The following is a 24,135-nucleotide window of genomic DNA, read 5'->3' as shown; positions in this document are numbered from 1 at the left end:
GGCCCCGGAGAGGAGGGGTAAGACTACCCAGAGGGCTCTGGGGGCAGTTTCCACAGATGTCTCTGAGTTTCCAGATAACAGACAGCCGACCCCCACCAAGCCCCGCCCAGGAATGACTGTGTCAAGGCCTTCGAGAGGAAGGAAGGAGAAGGGCAGAGTCATCTGAGGGAAGTTAGAAGCAGCCCTCCAGGCAAGGGAGAGAAGGAACCCCAACTGAGCCTCAGCCCCACCTTCACCCCAGTCTCCACAGTCTCCACTGCCGGCACAGTTCAGTGAGGAACAGTGGGGCAAAACTGAAATACGAAGCCAGCATTGACATTTCTATAGAGGGCCAGATAGTAAACATTTTCAGCTTTGTGCTGATGTCTGTTTCAAGCACTCGACTCTGCTTTTATAGCAGAAAAGCAGCCACAGATAACATGTTAACGAATGGGCAGGGCTGTGTTCCAATAAAGCTGTACGTGCAAAACCTGGCCAAGAGCCAGCCAGGCTTGTGAGCCACAGTCTGATGAATGCTGCGCTGAACTTTCACACTAAAACCACGTAGACCTCGGGACCAAAGACATGATTTCCTTCAGCTTGGTCCCATGAACCCTGGGTATCCCTATAATTCAAGTCTCCAACCTGGTCATCTTTATGGGCCAGAACAGGTCATGATAAATAGCCTAAAACCATAAGAACAAAATCCCAAGTGATCCATCCCCACGATGGAATATTATAACTCTCAATGTGGCGGTGCCTGGAGGTGGGCCTCTGGGAGGTATTTAGGGCTGGATGTGATCACAAGGGTGGGACCTCCATGATTAGTATCCTTATTAAGAGGAAGAGAGACCAGACCTCTCTCTGCCACGTAGGACTCGGCAAGAAGGCAGCCATCTGCAAGCCAGGAAGAGAGCCTCACCAGAACCCAACCATGCTAGCACCCTGATCTCAGACTTTCAGCCTCCAGAAAAGTGAGAAATTACATTTTTGTTGTTTAAGTCAATGAGTTGATGGTATTTTGGTATGGCAGCCTGAGCTGACCAAAACAGGAGGATGTTTAAATGAGAAACTATATCTAGCATCTGATCAAAAATTACTAGACAGGGTGCCCGGCTGGTTCAGTAGGTAGAGTGTGGGACTCTTGATCTCAGGGCTGTGAGTTCAAGCCCCATGTTGGGTGTGGAGCCTACTTAAAATAAAAAATTTACCAGAAAAAATACAAAAATTTACTAGATTGGCAAGAAGGGAAATAAATGTGATCTATAACAAGGAAAAATATTCAGTAACTAGAAAAAGACACAAACATGACAGAGAAGGTGGAATTAGCTAAGACATGAAAACAGATCATTGTACACACCCTTGGGAATTTAAAAGGAAATATAAACATAATGAGGAAAGAAATAGAAAACAGAAGGTCAAATGGAACTATTACAAATAGAAAATACAACCGTGGAAATATAGAATTCACTAGATGGGTTTAACAGCAATTAGACACTATAGGAGAAAAGATCAGTCAACTTGAAGACAAAGCAAAAGAAACTATTTGAACTGAAGGGTAGGGATGGGGGAATTGAACAGAGCCTCAGTGACCCACGAAATAACAAGCAATCGGAGAAGAAAAAGGGAGAGATGTATATTTGAAGAAATATGTATATTTGAAGAAAAGGGAGAGGTGTATATTTGAAGAAATAATAGTCAAAGTAGTCTTAAATCTGATGAAAACTATAAACCCACAAACCCAAAGGCCCAATGATCCCCAAACAGAATAAACAAAGAAAACCATACCAGCCTGTATCATAAGAAAACTGCTGAAATCCAGTAATAAAGAGAAACTATGGAAGTGAGCCAGGAGGGGGAAGAAAGGACACATTACATGCAGAGTACACATACACCAGATATTTTAACCAAATGAAAGAAAATGTATCAAAATGTGTGAGATGCAGAAAAGAGTATCAAATACCCATCCTAGGAAAGAAGATCTAAAATCAATGATCTAATCTATGTTAAACAGCTAGAAAAATGGCAAAGTAATCCCAAAGTAGAAGTGAGGAAATAAAAATAGGAGCAGGGGCACCTGGGTGGCTCAGTTGGTTAAACCTCTGACTCTTGACTGAGGCTCCAGTCATGATCTCAGGGTGGTGAGATCAAGCCCTGTGTCAGGATCTGCACTCAATGGGGAGTGTGCCTAAGATTCTCTCTCTTCCTCTGCCCCACTCCCCTGATGGCACAGGCGCACTCTCTCTCTCTCTAAAAAAATTTAAAATAATAAAAATAATAGGAGCAGAAATCAATGAAACAGACTTAAGATAGATGGTGGTAACAACTGCAGGAGAATATGAATGGACCTAAGACCCCTGAACTGTGCATGGAAAAATGGCTACAATTCTAAATCGTTCTGTATGCTTTACTATAATTTTTCAAAAATAAAGTTTAAAAATACTTTTTAAAGTCTTTAAAGATATCAATGAAATTCAGAACAAAAGAACAACAGAAAAAGCACCATCTAAACTAAAAGAAGTCAGATCCAAGAGTCCATTCTAACATAGAGCGATGGGAGGCGGATGGATGGTTTTCCTGAGGATGGGGTGGGAGGGAATGACTACAGAGGGGCCCAGGACAGTTTCGGGAGTGATAGAAAGGTTTTATATGTTCACTGGGGTGCAGGGGTTCCATGGGAGTATACAGCTGTTAACTCACCGAACTACACACTGGAAGCGGGTAAGTATTATTCTATCAAATTTACACCTCAATAGAGGTGGTATTTTTAAAAGTGTTTCTGGGTGAAAAAAAAAAAAAGAGAGAGAGAGAAGAAGATGGGAAGATGGGAACCAAGATGGGAACAGAGGGTACTCCTGCGCACAAGACAAATCAGTAGACTGGGTCATGCCATCTATCTACTAGGGAAGGATGCAGTTACACACATCACTGGTTGGCTAGACTTGACCCCAATCCTGGGAGTGTATAATAGTCATGTGCACTTGGCAATGACCACCAGTGCACTGTGAACAGCTTCCATTGGAAAACCCTGCTGATGATCCTGGTTTCCCACATGCCCAAGTGAGAGCAGGAGCTGAAGCCCCGCAGGGAGTAGCACCAGGGTGTTCTAGTGGAATCCCTGATTAAGCAATCTTTGCCCTTGGCCTTGGAAAGTGCAACTATGGAAAAATACACATACACACACCCAGGAGATAAGGCGATCTATTTCCTATGAATTGGGGCAACCCTTCTAGAGAAGTAATTTTGACGGTATAAATGTGTCAGCCAGGTCAAAACAACATACACACTCTCTGACCCATTTAATCCCACTCCTGGGAATCTATCCCAGCAAATAATTTCCCTCCCTTGCCCAAAGGGAAGAATCTGTACTATACCAAACTAATCTCTGCATCCTTATCTAGGATAGTAAAAAAAATTGGAAACAACCGAAATGTCCAATATGGGAATTTCCAAAAATACAAGAAGAAGACTATGTGGCAACCTAGAACGTTCTACGCTAGCAGATGCTGACATGAAAACACAGAACTCATGACCACAAGGTTGCTCTCAAAAAGATGGGAAAGTGTCCTCGACTGCAGACAGGATGGAGCACGTGGACGGGACGGGGTAAAACTGGGGTGCCTTATGCAGTCTTCTAGAATTTCCATGCAACTACAAACGTTTGTTAAATAAAACTTGAAGAGAAACAGTTATCATTTCTCAGCAATGGAAGTGAAAATATTATTTTTATTTCACTACACACATTATTAAAGCCCTAGACTTTCTCTTTGTACTCATTACCCAGAGACAGAAGCAGAGAAACTGCGTTTGAGATCGGGCGGTCAAGCCTTGGGATGTGGTGTTACATGGAAAGAGTTCAGCTCAGATAAGGGCCATTCTAGATCAGAGTGATGCAGAGACCTGAGCTCAACACGGGATGTGGGGAGCCCCCTATCAAAGAAGGTACACCGTATAGGCCAAAGAAAATTAGATCCTCTATCCACAAAGGTGCTGGGGGCAGGGGGAGGGAGCTGACCTTTCACGCCTTCCCGGTCAGACTTGCTCTGCCTCTCAGACCTATCCCGGTCTGCCTGGGACAGGCCTGTCATTCGGGCAGAATTCTTAATAACCGCTCTTTCACTCTTAAAAGTTTCCTGACTTGTCGCCCTGCTCCTGGGAGGTCTTTGTGGCTTTGAAGGAAGGGACCCAAAGCCACGCTGGCCACAGAGTACAAACGCCTGTGGCTCCCCTTTCACCTACAGGCTGCCCCCTGGGCTCCAAAGCTAATTCCTGCACTCCCTGAGCAGCAAAACAGCGGCTCGGCTCAAACCTGCCCACGTCTCCGAGAAGGCCAGGGGCAGGGGGCTCTCCTGTCCACAGAACACAGGCTCATTGTCTGTGCCACAAGGGGCCTCAGTTCTTCACCGTTCATCCGCCTCTGAAATAGATCCAGGCAAGGGCTTCATCTGAACCTTCACAGGTCAAACTCGAAGCTGGTGGTGGGAAGCGATCCTGCGGTTGCAGACATCCTCTGAATCGTCCCCTCCAGGGGATTCACTCGGCTAGACCAGGAGGGCTCGAATTCTTGGTGGCACCAGGTGGGGCGAGAACAAAAAACAGGACCCCCCGCAGCCCTTCCTCTAGGGTATCCGTCTCCCAGCGGCCCGTCCTCTGCCAGTCAGAGGAGACAGCTTTCTAATCTGAATCGTGGGAAAGCAAAGACGGTACGGAACGAGCCGTCTGAACCATCTGTTCGAGGCCGGCTCAGTGGCACTCCGCATGGCCACAGTGTTGAGCAACAGTACCACCAAAACCGGAACTCTGTACCCCCTCAATACTGACTTCCCCTTCTCCCCTCCCCCTGCCCCTGGCAACCCCCCTCTCCTGTCCATCTCTGGGAACCGGACTACTCTCGGGACCGCCTCTAAGTGGGGCCACACAGGATCTGTCCTTCTGTGATGGGCTTATTTCACTTGCCATGAAATCCTTGGAGTTCACCCGTGCTGTAGCATGTGTGTCACAATTTCCTTCCTTTTTGAGGCGGAGAAAGATCCCGCTGCATGCACAGAGCGTGTTCTGTCTCTCTATTCATCTGTGGGTAGACACTTGAGCCGTTTCTGTCTCTTGGCTGTTATGAATAATGCTGCTGTGAACACAGGTAAGCAGACTACTCTCTGAGACCCTGCTTCTTCATTCTTCTGGGTCTATGCCCACAGTGGAATTGCTGGATCCTATGGTAATTCTATTTTTTGACATTCTGAGGAACCTCCATACTCTTTTCCAGAGTGGCTGCACCATTTTACATTCTCACCAACAGTGCCCGGGGATTCCAATTTCTCTACATCCTCGTCAACATCTGTTATTTTGGTGGGCGTTGTGTGTTTGCTTGTGTGTTTAATAATAGCCATCCCGATGGGAGCAAAATGGTATCTTCTTGCCATTTTGATCTGCATTTTCTTTTTTAAATTAATTATTTATTTGAGAGCACAAGCAGGGAGGAGGGGCAGACAGAGAGGGAAAAGCAGACCCCGGGCTGGATCCCAAGACCCTGGGACCATGAGCTGAGCCAAAGGCAGATGCTCAACTGACTAAGCCACCCAGGCACCCCTTGATTTACATTTTCTTAAGACAAAATGACACTCTGCACTTGAAACAGAGCTCACTAATAAACCAAAGAATGACTATGATTAAAAAAAAAAAAAGGCAAAGGGGCACCTGGCTGGCTCAGTTAGTGGAGCACACAGCTCTTGATCTCAGAGTCATGAGTTAAAGCCCCATGTTGGGCATGAAACCTACATACGTACATACATACATACATCGATAAATACATTTTTTTTTGATAAATACATTTTTTTAAGGAGAAAGTGCTTATGCCCTCACAACACTCCGTCATCTAGAAGTACTGTTTCCCCGATGAACCCTATGAAGCCCAGCTCCCTGCTCACCCCGTATAGACACCGACTGCGTCCCCATTTGTCCTCTCAAGAGAGTATTTAACAGTCCCTTGGGAAAATCTCAGCTGTGAACCGAGGGAGAGAGCTTTAAAAACCCTGGTAGAGTGTGCAGGTATTGGCTATGAAGTATGTCAGTATGCAAATAATTCTGAATGGGGCAAAGTGCTCAACACAGCCTTGTTTGTTCTCTGGGTCAGAGAAACGACAGGTTGCTGTCCGTGTATCTGAACCTGCTGCCAAGCCCAGGTCTGCCCGCAAAGCTGCAATGCCATCCCTCTGTTCACTGTCCCCTCGTCAAAACAAAACAAACACAAAAACTCTCTGTGCAAAATGATTATCTATGCTTTACTTCAAAATAACGGGTGGAATGGGGTGTGGGGAGGGAATATAAATTAAACAGGATCAGCTAGGAGTTGATCGATGTTGAAGCAAGGTGATGGGAACATGGGGGGGGGGCTGTTAGATCGTTTGATTTTGGTTATTTCTTCCATTTCAAAGAGAAAACTTCTCAGATGAAGTAAGGCTTGGCACATGACTGTATATGTTTCCAGCGACTCTGGGAGGCAGGAGGCAGGCCTGTGACATCAGCATTTCACCAAAACACGAAGCCTCCTCAGGACCACTCAGTGTGGGTGCAAGTCCAGCCCGGCACCTGGGTGTGGGCCTCCCACTGCACCTACCCTGTGTCTCCCAGAGGGCCCTGCACCCCGCTTCTCAGGCCTCACCACACACTTGAGCTCTGGTGCAGAAGAAGAGAGCAATCAGTGCCAAGGACCCAGAAGGGAGGCATCTGGGTTATTCTCCCCCCCAGCTCTCTTGTGCCTCATTTCCCTGACTGCTCCTTTTGTCCCTTCCTGCTTGGCCACCGGGCACACCAACTGAGAAACAGACTCTTGACCACACACTTGTCAATCCTGCAGAATGCAGTAACAAGGTAACACCCTTCACTCAAGCAAACTTGCTACCATTCCGGATCCAGGAGCTCCAGTATTCGAATCTGGTGCTGCCGAGTTGTTACTACTGGGCAAGTTGGGAAGCTTCCCAAGAGCAAAGAATCTGTTCTGAAAAGAATGTGAAAAAATGGAGATTAGTGGGCCCTCAGCCACAGCAGTGAGAAGTTTTGCTCTCGCTGCAAAATTCAGGATGACCTTCAGAGGACAGGCACAAGACCAAGTAAGCGGAGCCTGGGGGTGGGAGAGAACAACATGTCACCTGGGTGTCCAACTGTCCAAAGTGTCAGACTGCCTGCCAAGGCCAGGGGGCCCTCTGCCATACACTGGGCTGGTGGGCAGGGCCTCCAGGTGGGGCCAGGGAGGGAGCAGGGCAGGTCCAGTTAGCCATACACAGCACGAATGAGGCAGTCACAGGCCTCTCATTAGGAAAATCCCACAGGAACCACATCGACTGTCCTATATTGCCTTATTTCAAGGGAAATGATGAAGTTGCTGGTGACAGGTTATCCAGGCAAAGAAAAATATGTGGGGTGACTGGCCAAGCCACTGAAACCCACCCTGTTTCTCCAGAACAGAAACCCTCTAAAACTTTGAGATAAATCATCAGGAGTTGATGATGCTATATGAAATCAAAGGTAAAAGTTGAGAAGTCTTAGTGATCTGCCCTGTTTGCAAGAGTTCCGGTCCAAACAGGGCATTGTAACATCTGCAGTAGAAGCAAAATGTGGCATGAAGGCCGATCACTCTGTCCCTCCTTCTCTATGCACGCCGCCCCCAAATCCTGAAGCTGACCAGCAACGCTTTCTGTAGGTGCACGATCGCGTCCCCTCACCCACCCGCAAAGACTCAGTGTCTGCTTCTCCCTGGACCGGGCCCACTGGTGACACACACATGCTGTGCTACCTCCCCTGATGCCCTGACCATCTCCAGCCAGTGCCCGAGTTCTCTGATCTTCTTTAAGGCAAGAGTCCTTGAAAGAACCATCCTGAGTCACAGTCTCCACTGCCTCACATCCCGCCGGCCCCCCAGCCAACCCCAGGTGGGTTTCCATCCCCCCAACCAGGACACATAGCGGCTCTGACCAGGGTCACCAACAACCTCTACTTCTTCAAAGCCAATGCCAATTTTCTGTCCTCATCCTACGTTACTTCCCTGTGCATAGCTAACTGTTCCTCTCTACCTGGAAGGCTTCTGCAATACAGAGTCTCCTGGCCTCCCCTTAGCCCGCTTATTCACAGCCAACTCTGGAGCAGACTTTCCTCTTCAAGGAAGAGGTTGCTTCACCTCTAGCAACCCAGGACTCCATAGTCACACCTCTCCTCTTCTCAGTCAACACACTCCCCCTCCATGATCTCATCTAGCTGCCCCCACCCAACCTTCTCTGATGTGGCCAAGACTTTCATCTCTAGGATGGTCACAGACATGGGAGATGGACATGTTCATGTGGCCAAGAGACCATTCTAACACTTCTGTCCCAAAATTCTCAGGACATGGTACCAACACCCATCCCTTCACTTTCCAGAATCATTCCAAAACTCGTAACCTACCAAGACCAAGAATTACTAAAAGAAGTAGAAAATAATTCCACCTACTTACTGAGCATTGTAAGGTCCTACATGACCTGGTTCCTTCATGTCTCTGTCCTCACTTGTGTCCCCTCCCCCTGTACTCACTGAGCTCCAGCAACATGGTCTTCTCTTTGTCCCCTGCACATGCCAAGTGCATTTCTGCCTCAGGGCCTTTGCAGATGCTGCTCTTCCAGCCTGCAGCTTTCTTCCCAGACCCCTACTGGCTGTGTCTTCACGGGTACACTGGTCTCAGCCCTTAAGTCATCTCCTTGGAGTGCCCTCCCTTGACCTCCCTAGCCAAGAAGCTTCTCCCTCCCTGCTCTGTTGCTCAGGAGGTTAATGTCATTACTGGTTAAACACAAGCACCGTAAGGAAAGGGCTTTATTGCCCTTGTGCACTCTTACCTCCCAGAGCGCAGAAGAGCGCCTGGCCCATAGTCAAAGGGGCACAAAGTGCCCCGCTGCCAAGGTCTCATTGGGAGCATCCCCAGGGCAGGGAAGGCGGAAAGCAGACCTGCATGTGGGCCAGAGCTCCAAGTGTTTCTGAGCCTTCAAGGCTGGGGTAGGGGTCCATTAGCCTGGTTTCTGATCACACAAGCTATCTCCATCACAGTACTTAGCAGCCTATTGTATAGCATTAACTTGTCACTGGTTCTGCCTTGGCAGGGGCTCTTCGCCCTGCCCACCTTCTCCCCCAGAGCCTCACAGCAGGTCTTGCCAATTGGCAGTGCATGAAGAATGCGATCCACTGAATAAAGGACAAGGCAGGGGACGAAGGTTGCTCTCGGGGACTTACCCAGAAGACGATGTTGTAGCTGAAGAGCAGGTACTTGTACCAGCAGCTGACCTCGGCGTTAGAGTATCTATAATAGTGCATCTTCCGAGAAGCGGGACCTGTGGGCAGACAGGGGGTGGTAAGACGATACGTGTGGATGCAAAACCCCCAAAACTCCTCCCCCAGGAAGAGCCAAGGCGAGGCTCACACACAGACTTTAGAAGTCTCCAAATTGTTCCCGTGTTCCTGCACAAGTCCGGGCATCATTTTACTATCAGTGCCAGCTACAGACTGGGCAAGAATCACACTAAGTCAACTTTCTAAAAGCAGCCAAAAGAAGAAGAATTTTTTAAAGAATGGAGGATGCCAACTTTTATTTATTTTTTTAAAGATTTTATTTATTTGAGAGAGAGAGAGAACACAAGCACAGGAAGCAACAGGCAGAGAGAGGGTGAAGCAGGCTCCCCGCAGAGCAGGGAGTCCCGATGTGGGGCTTGATCCCAGGACCCCAGGATTATGACCTGAGCCGAAGGCAGATGCTCAACCGACTGAGCCAGCCAGGTACCCCTACTACTTTCCTTCTGGAACCCAACAGCAATCCAGGTGGGCCCTTATCCTCCACCACCCCCTGCTGCCGAAACAGAGGCTCTGTGGTGGGGAAGGGGGTGGGGGTCTCAAGTTGATCCCTGGGGGGCAGGCAGGACCTAGGGCTCCCAGGAGAATACTCACCCCAGCCTCTGTTCTCCTCCCACTTTCTGGGGCTGAGCGGGCGGTGGGGGTGCAGGGGGGAGGCAAAAACAGAAAAGGCTACTCAGGCCTTGAAGACATAACCCCACCCACAATTGCCAGGAAGAAACCAGCGGCTGCCACCTTGTCAAGAAAGGGCTGCTGCAAAATCCCTTCCTGGGAGTGGCCTCGGTGGACTGACCACGGGCTTGTAATGTTCTGAGCAAGTGATGCCAAGCAGGGACACGCAAACCCCACCCTTCTGGAATGGGTGCTGTGACCGCTCACCCTCCTGGCCACAGGGCGGCACTGACAGGCGCAGTAGCCTGGACCCACCATTCGCTCACCTCCTCCCTCAGAGGGTGATGGGAGAGTCTGGCCCATCCGGCCTCCAAAACCAGCCAGGAAGGGGACAGCGACCCAGAAGCCCCCGCCGCGCCCTCAGCACAGGACTTCCACACAAGTCCCCTTCAAGAAGGGAGTACGAATGCAATCCCAGGCACCAAGGGACACCATGGACACAGGACACACAAGAGGCCCCTGGGCAAGTTCCTGCCTTCTCAAGGCCTCAGCATCCTCAACAAACTGATCCCTAGCGTCCCTGGTGCTGAGGGACCCTGCTGGCAGCATCACATGCCTCCTTCCAAATACAGATCTGAGGGCTCTACCTCTGCAGGTCCTGAGAAGTAGGTGCAGGTTGAGGCCGAGAATTGGCATGTTTGATAAATTCCCCGGTGATTCTGACAAGCCTAACGTCCCAGGTATCAGCCCGGGCACCAAGGGCCGCCTGCAAAGGTAGAAGGACTGTGCTAGCCACAGCCCAGCACACAGACCAGAGGTAGGGTCGGGATGCCTGGCGGTAGGCAACTAACTAAAGGGAACCAACATTCACTCATTTGTGTTTCACACAAGACAAAACCCCCAAAGCACTGGGTTTTTCTCCAACTACAGGTGACTGGCTTCATGCATATAGAGAAAAAACATTTTTTAACTTAAAACTCAGGTAAGTTTAAGAGAGAGAACTGTCAGCTTGGCCAGAAATGGCCTAGAAGTCAAAAAAATGTTCTAAAAGGTAGAAACCCTGTTCCTTTTTATGGACAAGACAATCCTGCTTCTTGGAATCATCAAACACCGCCTCTTCTTCATGGTTCTTAGAGAAGCCTGGAAGGATGGCCATAACTTTCCCAAGGAACTGGACCCCACAGACTGGGGAAGGCTGCCCAGGCACGGTACCCCAAACTTCAAGAGTCCCAGAGAGTACTCCCTGGGCATCATTTAACCATGGTAAAGCTCTTAAAAGCTATGAAGCAAAGTCAGACTCCCTTCTTCCTCCACGGAGAAACCGGCTAGTTAGCACAAGTCTATCTGTTTTCCTCAGGACTGGCAACCTCATCCCTGCCCCCTGCTTGGAGCCTTTGAGAAATGATTACCCTAAGGTGATACGGGGACTCTCAACCTGGAGATCCCTGCTCTTCAGCTCTGGCCAATTAACTGTGGAGAACAGAGAAAGGTCACAGGAACCCCACGGGCTTGCAGGCTCTGGAGGGGGGAATTCTCCACAGGGCGCCTGGCCACCCTCACCATAGGTTTCACCCCCTTTCATGTGGCCCGGAAGGCCTCACCCCACAGACACAAAGCCACCCAAATAAGACTGCTTTCACAGACATAAGGGTCCATCCAAATCCACACCCAGAGAATCTCCACACCCAGGACATACCCTCCCAGCCCTCACTTCCTGGAAACTCAGACATCTGGAATTACACTAGCCAGGTCCACACCGGGGAAGGACCAGAAGCACCCTAAGCAACCGTGACGCAGTGTACCACACTCATATGTGTCCCCTACACACCTGCCATGCAAACCCAGAGCATTCACACCAGGCATCACACCATTGCTGTTGAACCAAGATAACCCTCTGGCCTCGGGGTGGGGCTGTCCCAGTGACAGCATTTCCCCATCCGACTCACAAATGAGGAAACTGGAGGGGAAACAGTTCAGTCTTTGTCCACCCCCTTGTTTATTCCTCGCTATGGGAAGATAAGGCACTCAACTAGCCACGCGGTGGGGAGAGCTCGCCCATTCCCCACCCCCGCCCCACTGTGAACCTGAGGAGCAGGGAGGAAAAGCTGCCTCTCACCCTTGCACTGCTCTCTATCCCACTGGCCGGAGGGTGGAGAGGCAGATCCTGAACTTCAATGTCACGGAAAGATCCTGTCTCCACACGGGTGCATCCCAGGGTATAAACTAAAGGAGGTAATGAGGGAAGGAGGTGATGGAAAGGTTTGGACAGTTTCCAAGTCCTGAAACTGTCTCAGTTCCCAAACTTATTAAAACAGAAGAAAGCATTTACATGACAAAGTATTTGTCAAAACATGTACATCTCAAAATAAAGGGGAAGGTTACAATCACGTCATAGTGTTGAGAGAGCTGGCTAGCAGTCTGAGAACTAACTAATAAGCCAAAATAAATCCAAATATTTAAGGTTGCAAGCATGCACAAAATAACAGAGCATTTCAGGAAATCTCCTTCGCTTTTGACCCAACAGGGAAAAAATACAAAGTATAAAAATATCAATATGAGGGGCGCCTGGGTGGCTCAGTGGGTTAAGCCTCTGCCTTCCGCTCAGGTCATGATCTCAGGGTCCTGGGATCGAGCCCCTCATCGGGTTCTCTGCACAGCAGGGATCCTGCTTCCCCCTCCCCTTCTGCCTGCCTCTCTGCCTACTTGTGATTTCTCTCTCTGTCAAATAAATAAAATCTTAAAATATATATATATGTATATATATATATCAATATGAAACAGATAAATAGTTTTCAGATTCTCATACAATTAAAAATAACATTAACATAAAAAGAAATACAAATGTTTTCAGCAGCTGCAGCAGTTATGACAAAGGGTAAAAATCTACAATATATAAAAATCTATACTTAAAAGACTCCAGTGTTAGACACAAGGACAAAGGCTATGTACATTATATGAAATGAATGGACACTATAACTATCTTGGCAAAATGCTCAACACCACTGAACGGGACACCAAAAGACAACACAGAAACACTATTTCATGTACCACCGTTTAGCAACAACACCGGCACTACTCCAGGCAAGCCCCTGGTGAGGGTGGCAAGTTCGTACCTGGTCGCTGGCAGCAGAGTTGACCATGACTACCCTTGGGCAAGCAATATGTTTAGAGATATTCAAAACCAAAAAAAAAAAAAAAGTCATACCCTTAATCCAATAAAGTCATGACTAAGAACTTGCCTCCAGAAAATAAACCAACAGAGGAAAAGGAATATGCATTAAGTATGAAATCTGAACATCATGGTTTGCAATTACGGAACAATTTGTAAGCATGTGGTTAAAGGCCAAAACGAAATATAAGAGTGTGGAAATGGCTACATGGGGCGGAGGATTCTCTAAAAACATTTCCACTGTTGTGCTCACCATTACCACCTCTGCATTATACATGCAAACTGGCCACTGCTGGTGGGGAAGGGTGGGCGGGCCTACCTCAGAGGTTACTGGCCTCCAAATGTGATGACTTTTACTGCCACTGTAGACCAGGCTTGTCTACTTTGGGATCATTTCAAGCTGTAAGAGTCCTTCTTTCTCCCTCTTGCTGTTTATTTATTTATTTTTAATATTTTGTTTATTTGAGAGAGAGAGCGCGCACACACGAGTGCATAGGGGGAGGGGCAGAGGGAGCGACTCTCAAGCAGACCCCACTGAGCATGGAGCCTGACAGCAGCTCGATCCCACAATCCTGACATCATGACCTGAGCTGAAACCAGGAGCTGGACACTTAACCGACTGAGTGAGCCAGGTGCCCGAGCTCTTCATTCATTTTCAATTTTAAAAAAAGCAGCACATGCTCAGCTGCAAAATATCTGAACAATTTAGAAGGGTGAAAAGTGAACTGGCAATGAGAAACCACTAAACACTGTTTTTCACATTTTCACCATGACCCATAGTAAGAAACACACTAACAAAATCAAGCCAGTGCCCACATACTCCCATGCACAACTGAGCCTCATGAAACCATCCCTCCCCCATTGGGTGCCTTGCGTTCTAGATTTGCTGTTCCGGTTTTTTTGTTTGTTTGTTTTTTGTATTTTGTTTTGTCTTCAAGATCATGCTTGCACATTACCTAAGAAGCAACCACTGTAAAAACTGTGTTGACAAAAAGAGCAGATCCTGGGCCATAGCCTGGGACCTTTTCAACTTCCAGCTGATCTTGGTATTTATACTGTGCACGATAGCTCTTAGAAACTTCTGTACACAACATACTTGCATTACTATTCCAGGGCTTTTCAGTTCTAGGTGTTACCTACCAACTTCCTACCCTAGAAGGCAAGGATGTAACTCTTTCTCTCTCTCTCTCTTTTTTTTTTAAAGATTTTATTTATTTGACAGAGAGAGAGCAGGGACACAAGCAGGGGGAGTGGGAGAGGGAGAGGCGGGCTCCCACTGAGCAGGGAGCCCGATGTGGGGCCTAATCCCAGAACGCTGGTGGGATCATGACCTGGGCCAAAGCCAAATGGTTATCAACTAAGCCACCCAGGCTCCCCAAGGATGTAACTCTCCTTACTCCCGTGGAAACTGCGTGTCCCCCTGATACTCCTTACTCTTCTCCTTTTCTGTATCTCTAATCCCAATTAAACTCCAGCAACGGCTGGAGTGATTTTCAGAGTTTACGTTATTATGATCTCTTCAGCCATCAGACTGAGCCATATAAACCATCATTACTGTTCCTACTTTTTGTTCTCTGGAATTAATAATCCTCTTATTTTTGTTTAATTTCCTATAAATTTATCAACATTCAACCCCAAATTCAATGCCAGTTGTTCAAGTCTCCTCTAAGTACATTCATTCACACCAGATGTTGTAGTTCTATTTCTTCTTCCAGAAGAAAACTCTCCTGGAGCTTACTGAGTTGGAGCTGGACTGGTGTGCAGAATTTCCTTTACTTCAATTTGGGATACAGCCCATGAGAGATGCAGTCTTGGCTCCACCAGGTGGAGAAACCCTTCTGTGCAAAAGGCAAGGTTTTGGGACCCTGTATGTCTGAAAGCATCTTATACTACCCTCATCCTTGAACAAAAGTTTGTGTACAGAGTTGGGAATCAATTTCACGGAGAATGACAAAGGCACCACTCCACCATCTTCTATATACCAGTGTAACGAGAAGCCATGAAACTACTCAGATTCCTGATCTGTGTGTTTGATGTGCTTCTTTCTCTCGAAAGTTGTAGGATCATCCCTCTCTCCCTGGAAAAAATTTCAGGGCGTTGGTCTGGGTTCATTTTCACCCACTTGGCTCAACAACTGATGAGCTCTTCCAATACGGAAACCAATATCCTTTAAGGAAATTTTTTTCTTGATCATTTTCCCCACTTGTATTGCTTTCTGTTCTCTCCTTCTGCAACTCCTATTGGTGGACACGGGAACCCTGCCTGATCCTTCTGCTCTATTATCCATCTCTTTACCTTTTTTTTTTTTTTAATCTGTTTCCTGGAAGACGCCTTCTACTTTTTCTTTTAATCATTCTGATACTTTTGTCCTTCCCTTAATTTTTAAACTTTTAACCATTTTGTTTTCAAAATATTCTTTTTTTAAATAGTATCCTGTTCTTACTTCATGGACATGAAATTTCTTTTATCTGAGAAAATGTCTAAGTTTTTTTCAAAATGTTCTTCTTCCTAAATAGGGATGTTTCTCTCAAGTTGCTTTTTTTTTTTCTATTTGTTTTCCTTCCTTTCACATTAGGCAGTTTCTTCAGTTGTTAGTAACCCTTGATAAACCCCATAATTAAGTAATCCCCATGAGGAAGGGTAAATGCCTAAAAACTAGCTGGAAATGCTGAGTTCTGGGGCTGGTGAGTTTCTGTTGTAGGCTGATCTGGCTGCCTTTGCTAGGAAATCCTAGCCGTCACCATCATTATCCCTTTCCTCCTAGACCAGTCAGGTTCCCCCAGTGAGGTCTCCTTTATTTTAATCTCCTCCCTGGAAGGGAAGGATCTGGATGTCAGGGTTCTAGAAGCCAAATGGAAGTAGAAAGCTGGGGAATGAATGTGATCTCCCACTTTTACCTCCAGGAACGCCTGGAGTCTCACCTTCTGAAGAAGGTTTTTCCTTCTTCAGAATAAATCTCCGATATCCAGCCAAAGGGAAAGGGTGTCACCAAGCATCATGGAGGAAGGAAAGTAATCTAGGTATCTAACCACATCAGCTACTCTCCAATAATTCTTATATTTAGCTACCTCGGATGCACCTCTGCCCCGCTAACCCCGAAGTAACAATGTAGTGACACCAACTTCTCTATTTTAAACTCGGTCACTCATGCATCTATTCCTGGCTGGCAAATTTTTTCTTGTTGTCTTCTCCCATTCCCCTGTCCTCAGAGACTCCTTCCTTTTTAAAAATTCCCTTTATCTTGGGGCTCCTGGGTGGCTCAGCTGGTTAAGCAGCCGACTCTTGGTTTCAACTCAGGTCATGATCTCAGGGTCCTGGGACTGAGCCCCATGACGGGCTTCGTGGTAAGCTGGGAGTCTGTTTGAGGATTCTCTTTCTCCCTCTGCCCCTGACCCCATATACTCACACTTGCTCTCTTTCCCTCTCTCAAATAAATAAATAAATCTTTAAAAAAATAAATAAAAATACAAACTCCCTCTATCTTAACTTCTGTGGGGTTCTGTAACAAAGTAAAATTAGGTGTGTCCACTCAATCCAACAATTTACCAAGATCTCTAAGAAGACTTCAAAATATTTTTAGTTGCCATCTTTTTCCAGAACAAAGCAAAAAACCAGAAAGCATGATTTATCACCATATAAAAGGAAGGGCAAAATAAGCTTGCAAATGTAGTTAAGATGACTGATCAACTGGCTTAAAATAGTGAAATTATCAGAGTGGGTCCAACGTAATTATGTGAGCCCTTAAAAGCAGAGCTTTCTATCAGCTGAGGGCAGAAGTAGCCAGGTTCCAAGTACAAGAAGGATGTGGTGCATTACTGCTAGATCTGGGCTCCAGGAGCCACGTGCACGTGGAGCAGGAGTTAAGGGTGGCCCTGGCTGACAGTCAGCAAGGAAGCAAGTTCTCAGTCCTACAGCAGTCAGGAACTAAGTTTTGCCAACAACCAACATGAGTTTGAAAGCAGATTACTCCCCAGAGTATCCAGAGAGGAATGTGACCCTGCTGACACCCAGACGTGGCCCATGTGAGGCCCTGAGCAGATATCCCAGCTGAACTACACTGTACCTAGACAGCACCATCCACCCATAATCTAGAACCCTCACCCCACCCTAGTCACCCTTGCCATCTCCTCTCCCACTCAACTCTCCAGTCGGCCTATCACCAAGGTTCTATCTTTCCATGTGGCTTTCGAGGCTCCCAGCACTGACACCTGGCAAAGTCACGAGCCCCTCCCAGGGAAGGGCAGCCCTACTCCCAAAGGAGCTGAGGGCCCTGTTGCACCCCCAGGTAGCATGCCTCAAGCCCTGGACATCCCTAGCACCCGAGAAGGGAGACCTCAGAGCCCACTGGGGGCTGGGGAACATTCTCAGCCCAAAGAAAGAGGCAGGCCTAAGGTGATGAGTCTAGGAAGGGAGAGGTGAATAGGGAAGAAGAAGAGGTTCCAGTGGGCGGGAGGGTCACAAAGGCAGGCCAGAGTAGGCTCTCTCATTGCCCACAGGAATGGTGTGGAATCAGCCCCAAGGCACAGCCACCTACTGAGAGGGGAAGAACTCAGATCCACAGGCTCTCTACTGCTCTCCGAGTCACGCTCAGAGTCAAAGTGTCTATGTCCCACTCTAGCCCATTCCCCTTATGACCCAACTCCTCACAGTTAGGGTCTGCCAGGAACAGTGTGAACTGGACACGGTGGCAGCAGCCACTCAGAAGTATCCAGAAGTTTTACTCTTCCTCTGGGGAAGACACTATAAAGCCACACAGGGGTGAGGGTGAGCCACCCGCACTTATCAAGGGGACAGCATGCCCCCGGCACACAGGTATGGGAAAAGTCTCTTGTTTTCAGAGACTGGAGACCCAGGGATGGCCTCCATGTCCACTCAATCCATGTGGAGGTCCAGGGAAGCCCAGGCTACCTGCTCTGAGCCCCAGCAGGCTCCCCAATGTGCCTGGGGTTCTAAGTGCTTGGTTTCCTGTATGAAACTCTGAACTTAGCAAACATAGCATTAGGAGTTTCCACCACCAAAACCCACAGCCCAAAACCTGCTGAGTCTAAGGCACACCAAGGGGCCTCCTTGTTGATCTTGGTGAGAGGAGAGACCTTTGTCTACCTCAGTGCTGTTACCGGGAAAGAAGCAGAGGGAGGGACGGAAGTGGGTCAGAGGAGGGAAGCAGAGAGGCAAGGGCTCAGCGGGAGCAATGCTGGGCCTAGAATGGAGGTCACCGAATCCAGTGATTTTCAAACTTACTATTTTTATTACTTTGTAAGCTACAGGAGGTTTTGTTCAAAGAAACTCTGACCCAGAAACCCAGCATGGAGACAGGCAGAGCAGGTCACGCATCTCAGGTGTCTGGGAGCAAAGGGGAGGCTCCACGAGGGGCACACTTGAAAATGATGGGCCTGGTCCAGGGGATCCCAAATTCCAAAGAACATCAGAATCACTCAAGGAGCTTTTTCCACAATGCACACGGAGACTAGTTCAATAGGACTGTGACAGACCTGGAAATTCACATTTTTAAGAGCTGTCCTTCATGGCAGTCAGTTTGAAGGGACCCTTGCTGGCCAATCCGCAAGAATCTGAGCCTCAGACTAACAATTACAGTAATGGATTTTAACTCACTGAATAAAATAAAAATCCGTGAGTCTGCTCAGATATATACTAATACATGGACAAATAAACAAGTGGAGAAGACAAAACTCTCCTTTACAGCAGAAGGCCAAATGATAAATGCAGAAGGAATTAATGGAATTAAAATATCACTGTTCGGGGCACCTGGGTGGCTCAGTGGGTTAAAGCCTCTGCTTTCGGCTCAGGTCATGATCTCAGGGTCCTGGGATCGAGCCCCAGTCAGGCTCTCTGCTCAGCAGGGAGCCTGCTTCCTCCTCTCTCTCTGCCTGTCTCTCTGCCTACTTGTGATCTCTGTCTGTCAAATAAATAAATAAAATCTTTAAAAAATAAAATAAAATAAAATATCACTGTTCAGCCACCATGACAGAAAGAATTATCAAGAATCTGGTGTCAGGAATCATCAGTGGGTTGGGTATTTTTGTTTTTGTTTGTTTGTTTGTTTTTGGTCTGTTACGGCGGCTACAACAAAGTCTGCTAAAACAGCCTGGGTAGCTTATAAAGAATGGAAATTTATTTCTCACAGTTGGGGAGGTCCAAGATCGAGGCACCAGCAAGGCCGAGTCAGGGCCCTCTTCCTGGTTCAAAGCTGGTACCTTTCTGCCGTGTTCCCCACACACTGGAAGGAGCAATGGAGCTCTGTGGTGTCTCTTTTAAGGGTGTTAATCTGATTCATAAGGGCTCCACCCTCCAGAACTAAGTACCTTCCAAAGGGCAGTCAAATGGGGCAGTAGATTTCAGTATGCGAATCTGGGGGACACAAACATTCAGACAGGAACGGGCTCTAAATTTAGTTGATGAAAGTTTGATGAGAAACAGCCTGTTTACATGATCTCAAAGGATCTCGCCATAGGACACTTATTAATTACAGAGAACATAATAGTAACTCAGCAGTGGAGAAACCCAGCAGATACCACCTTATTAACTAAGTCATCGCTGTTTCCATCATCAGTAATGAGTCAGGCCAACACGGGTCCCTCCTGAGGGGATGTACTGAGAAGACACCTCATTTCTGTGGTATTCCTGATGAAAATGCAGAATGTGAATCTCATCTTAAGGAAAAATCCAACAAATTCAAGTTAAAGGAGATTCTACAAAATAACTGGCCTCAAGTCAAAATGTAGAGCTTGTGGCCATTTTCCTTAAACAAACCATCCAACAAACAACAACAAATGCAAACACCACGTTAGGAACAAGAGCAAGCCTGGGGCCCAGAGAGAGATGGTGAGGCTGATTCACCAGGCGGCTTACCCACCGGCCCACCCCAGTGAGGCAGGGCCCAGTCACACTCAGCTGCTGCCCGCCAACTTCTCGGAAAGCTGGCTAAAGGAGACCTGGCACCTTCGTGTCTTCCCGGCGGCTATCCCCTCTGCCATGGAAGGTGACAATGGCGGCTCGCAGGAGGACGGGGAGCCCCTGCTGCCACGGTGCCCAGCACCCCATCAGCACGGCGGGTCTGTCTCTGAACCCCTAATGTCTACACCCAGAAGCTGGGTGTACACAAGATGGGGAGAATCCAGGCCCAGTTCACAGTGACATCTTCAACAGGGACAAGACTCCAGGAGGCCAGCACACTGAAACCTCCAGACCTCAGGGGGATCCACCTGGGCCCTCTGTCCACTCTGAAATTCTCAGCTAACGGCCTGGGGCACAGGCTCCCTCGACTGAAGAATACTTGTGGAGCAATCCCCGAGTGTGCCAACTCACTCAGCCAGTCCCTCCCAGGGAAAAGGCTTTCATGGTGGGTGACAAACACCACCAACTTGACTGCACATGTCTGGACACCTGCTGCGTGCAAGGCACCCACAATGAGGCTGTGGAGGCCAAGCACTCCCAGCGAGACCACTGCCTGACTCAGGGGACCGGGGACACACTTCCTTCTACAAAACGCGGAGTCAGGAAGGTGCTGGAGGGCAGGATCCTCCTGCACAGGAAGGAAGGAGGAGGCGGGAAGCTGGTCAGGAAATGCTTGACAGAGAGACTGCTTTAAATGTGAACAAGAGGAGCACTCCACATGGAGCCGGTCACCAGCGTGCCCTGAGATGGAGACACCACATGGCCGCCGCGACACAGAGGCCACCAACCATCTCACCCACAAGGCTCCCGGAGGCGATTATCAGCATGGCCCCGGGTGTGTCCCCTGCTCCAGGCCAGGCTCTGCCAACAGTGTCACTACACCCCAGCGTAGCTGGCCCCAGAGAGCTGAGACCGCGGGGGCCCTACTGGCCACAGACGCTCCAGATGATGAGCGGGCCCACTCTGGGGAGAAATCAGCTCTGCTCCAAGAACTGAGCCTTCCCCACCATGAGGGGCCACGGGGGGTGGGGGGGATAACAGGAGGTGTAAGGATTTGGTCTCATGCAGACCTGAAGTATTCTCTTTGTAGGCATTTGCCCCACCCCCGTCCTGCTCGGGCGCCAACACACACACACACACACACACACACACACACACACACACACACAAACTATGTAAGAGAACTGACAATTACACATATTGACTCCTTTTCTTCCAATTTTCCATGCCTGAAATGCATCAAGATTATGGTTCTAAAATGTTAAAAACCACTGTACCCAACATTGCACAGTCTGCTAGGATATCCTGTGTTTTAAGACAACCAACCCACTTCACCCCAAGGACAGCATTGGGAGCACCCCAGATTCCTGTTCCGGGGTGGGAGCTCTCCAAGGCCAGGGCAGAGCCTGGCTTCTGGCTCCCTCCCAGCAATGCAAACAGCCCTGGGGAGGGCAAGGGGTGGGGGGGCCTGGTCACAGAGCAAAGAAAATAAAACAAAGTTCCCAAACAAGCTAAGAAAAATGAAGCCTGCTCAAAAAACAAAAAATAAATAGAACTATGTGCACTGAAAACATAGGAATGGGGTGGAGGGAGAATTTTTTTTTTTTTTTTTTTAATGCAAATCAATGGTAGGTCCTATGGAAAAAAGGCTGAGAGTGGTCTGTCAGGAGATTAGCAGCTCAGTCCCTAAACAGAGTCCCAGCAGGCTAGCCCCCACCCCTGCAGCTGTGCGGGGAGCCAGGTCTTCTCCAGCCTGGCAGACTCATGCCCACAAACCCCCATCAGAATGCAGGAGGTGAGCAGGCAATCCTCCTGGTATCAGAGGAGCCGTAGCAAACTTTTCTCTGCTACAAAAGTAATGCACAGTCCCCTTTCTGAACGATTTCTTTGAACTTCAACATACACCATAATGTCGTTCTACAGAATGGTTTGTGTTTCTATGAGAAAACAACATTTACAACCTGATTCTGATCCTGTCGTCCAGCTGGGACAGATGGGGCAGGGCGAGAGGCACCAGATGGCTGAGGGAGGCTCCCTGCCACCCTTTCACAAAGGAGGGCTCCGTGCCCCAAAGCTGACCTAACCAGCAGGCTTGGGGGAGGTGCCTGCAGCTGCAGGCCCAGGGGCTTTCTCGGTCCCCAGCCTCACCTCACCCGTCGCCCCCAGCACCCAGGGAGAGCTGCTGGAAACTGCACACCCAAAGGGACAGGGGCTGTCAGAGCTCCCAGACCCGTCAACAGCTTTCAGGAGGGCAAGAGGACGAGGTCTGCAAAAACCACCGAACAGACTGAGGAAGGTGCTAGAGCAAAAGGCAGGCGGGCAGAACAAAGGTGTCTGAGCCAGGGCTTCTCAAACTTGAAAGTGTATGCAAATCACCTGGGAATTTTGTGAAAATGTCAATGCTGCATCTCAACAAGCTGGCAGGTGCTGCCAATGCTGACAGGCCGGTGGGCAGCGCGTTGAGCTGAGAGGAGCCGAGATGCCCAACAGAAAAGCCACAACCATGAGGGCAAGTCGTGGGAGGAAAGGCCACCCACCTTGACTGTGACTAGATTGACGGGGATGTCATCTGCTTTGCTGAAGTTTTGGACTTTGTTCAGTATTTCGATGCTTCCCACTGGATCCTTCCAGGTTATTTTTATTCCCATTTCACAGCTGTGGAAGCTACTCTAACCCAGTGACTGGAGAAGCTGAACTCTCTGCCTCTTGGGCATCTTCCAAGAAAGACTGCTGTGACTTCCGGCAGAAACACACAGCCTAGAGCAGTGACACAGAGGCCGGTCCTGGTGAGGCAGGCAGACAATGGGAGGAAAGCCACTGGGCCGCCAGGCACAGGAGGCCCAGGGGATGGCGGCTGGGTGGGGAAAGGCAGATAAAGGGCCAGAAACCAACCCTAAAGGGGCACCAGCAAAAGGATGGTTTTGCCTTCTGGAATCCACAACAGCATGGAGACAAAATCTAAACCTAGCAGGCCCCCCTATCCCGCCTCTCTGCCAACCCCCCTCCCTTCCAGGAAGAGGAGAGGGGATATTTAGGTACAAAGAGTGTCTTTATGTCAATGTTTCTGTTTTTACTTTTAACAGCCTGGTTTCACTTTAAGGGATGGTAAAATGCAGAGATTTACCTTCCTCCCCTGACCCTATGATTCAAAGAGGGAATGCAGCAGCCTTTTGGAGAGAAGAGTTACTCACTCACACCACACCCAGCCCCTGAGAACTGAAATTATAGATTGGCCTCAGGGTGGGTGAGTTTCCATTGTGAAAAACATCTGTGGAAGGGACCATCACCACCACCTCTTGAGAACCTAAGGAAGAAACACCTTCTGCCAATCCCATCTAATAACATTTCCTCCCCAAAAGATCTTGAGTTAGCAAGAGGGGCTTTCAAGATAGTGACCAACCATTAGAGTCAAAGAGCTCAGAGTCAGAGCTAAAATATTCCTGAAGTTCATCTTTGCACCCCTTCCATTTTCAGAGATGGGTGCCTATGGAAACGAATTGCCAAGGTCCCCGGGAAAGAGACAGTGGTGGAGCCGGGACTCAAACCCAGCCTTCCACCTCCACTTCCAGAGCACCGTGCTGGGGCAACCATGACCCTTCCCAACCACGTCTGGGTCCAACTACCTAAAAGTAGCACCTGTGTTTCAATGCATTTAAAAGTAAACTTAGCTTTTTGCTGTGTCTTATACATTTGCTGAAATGACGCAACTCCAAAGTACAACCCTTGTCCAGGGCTGGGACTCACTTCCTAATTTGTGAGACCTGGCTAATAAGGAAGGGAACGGAATCTGCCACCCCAAAATCTATCTCTCTGGCATAAAGATTACCTTGATCTAGTTATTTTTTAAAGACAGCAGGCAGGGGAGAAGTTCTGAGAACCAAGAAGTTACTGAAGGGAAATTTACATTGACAAGGAGAGTCTCCACTTGGAAGGCTGTCCCTTCTCAGTACCAGGAAGACTAGGATGAGACTAAATCATAAGAAACTCTTATCGAGGGAGCCAGAGCCCAACTTAAATCTGCATTAACAACCTTATCCCAGTTCCTGGTCTTCCCTCCCAGCCAAAGCATGCATTTAAGGTGATGGCTTAGGCCATTT

General features: G+C 48.3%; 1 protein-coding gene and 1 long non-coding RNA gene across 8 annotated transcripts in view; one reads left to right on the top strand and one right to left on the bottom strand.

Moving 5' to 3' along the window:
• The window catches only part of TSPAN14 (tetraspanin 14), a 58,277-nt gene that overhangs the window by 14,578 nt on the left and 19,564 nt on the right, over window positions 1-24,135 (bottom strand). For all 7 annotated transcript variants that reach the window (XM_082720143.1, XM_082720145.1, XM_082720144.1 and 4 more), the window contains one exon: window positions 9,229-9,326. In XM_082720143.1, coding sequence (XP_082576269.1) covers window positions 9,229-9,326 — 98 coding nt within the window. The remainder of the gene's footprint in view (window positions 1-9,228; window positions 9,327-24,135) is intronic.
• LOC309859467 lies at window positions 834-3,685 on the top strand. Its single transcript, XR_014308720.1, has 2 exons — window positions 834-953; window positions 3,381-3,685. It is a non-coding gene; the product is annotated as an uncharacterized lncRNA (long non-coding RNA).

Source organism: Mustela nivalis (assembly GCF_964662115.1).
Source record: "Mustela nivalis genome assembly, chromosome: 2".
In the NCBI taxonomy this organism is placed as follows: Eukaryota; Metazoa; Chordata; class Mammalia; order Carnivora; family Mustelidae; genus Mustela; species Mustela nivalis.
The sequence above is the reverse complement of the archived record's forward strand: the minus strand, read 5'-3'. Positions and strand labels throughout refer to the sequence as shown.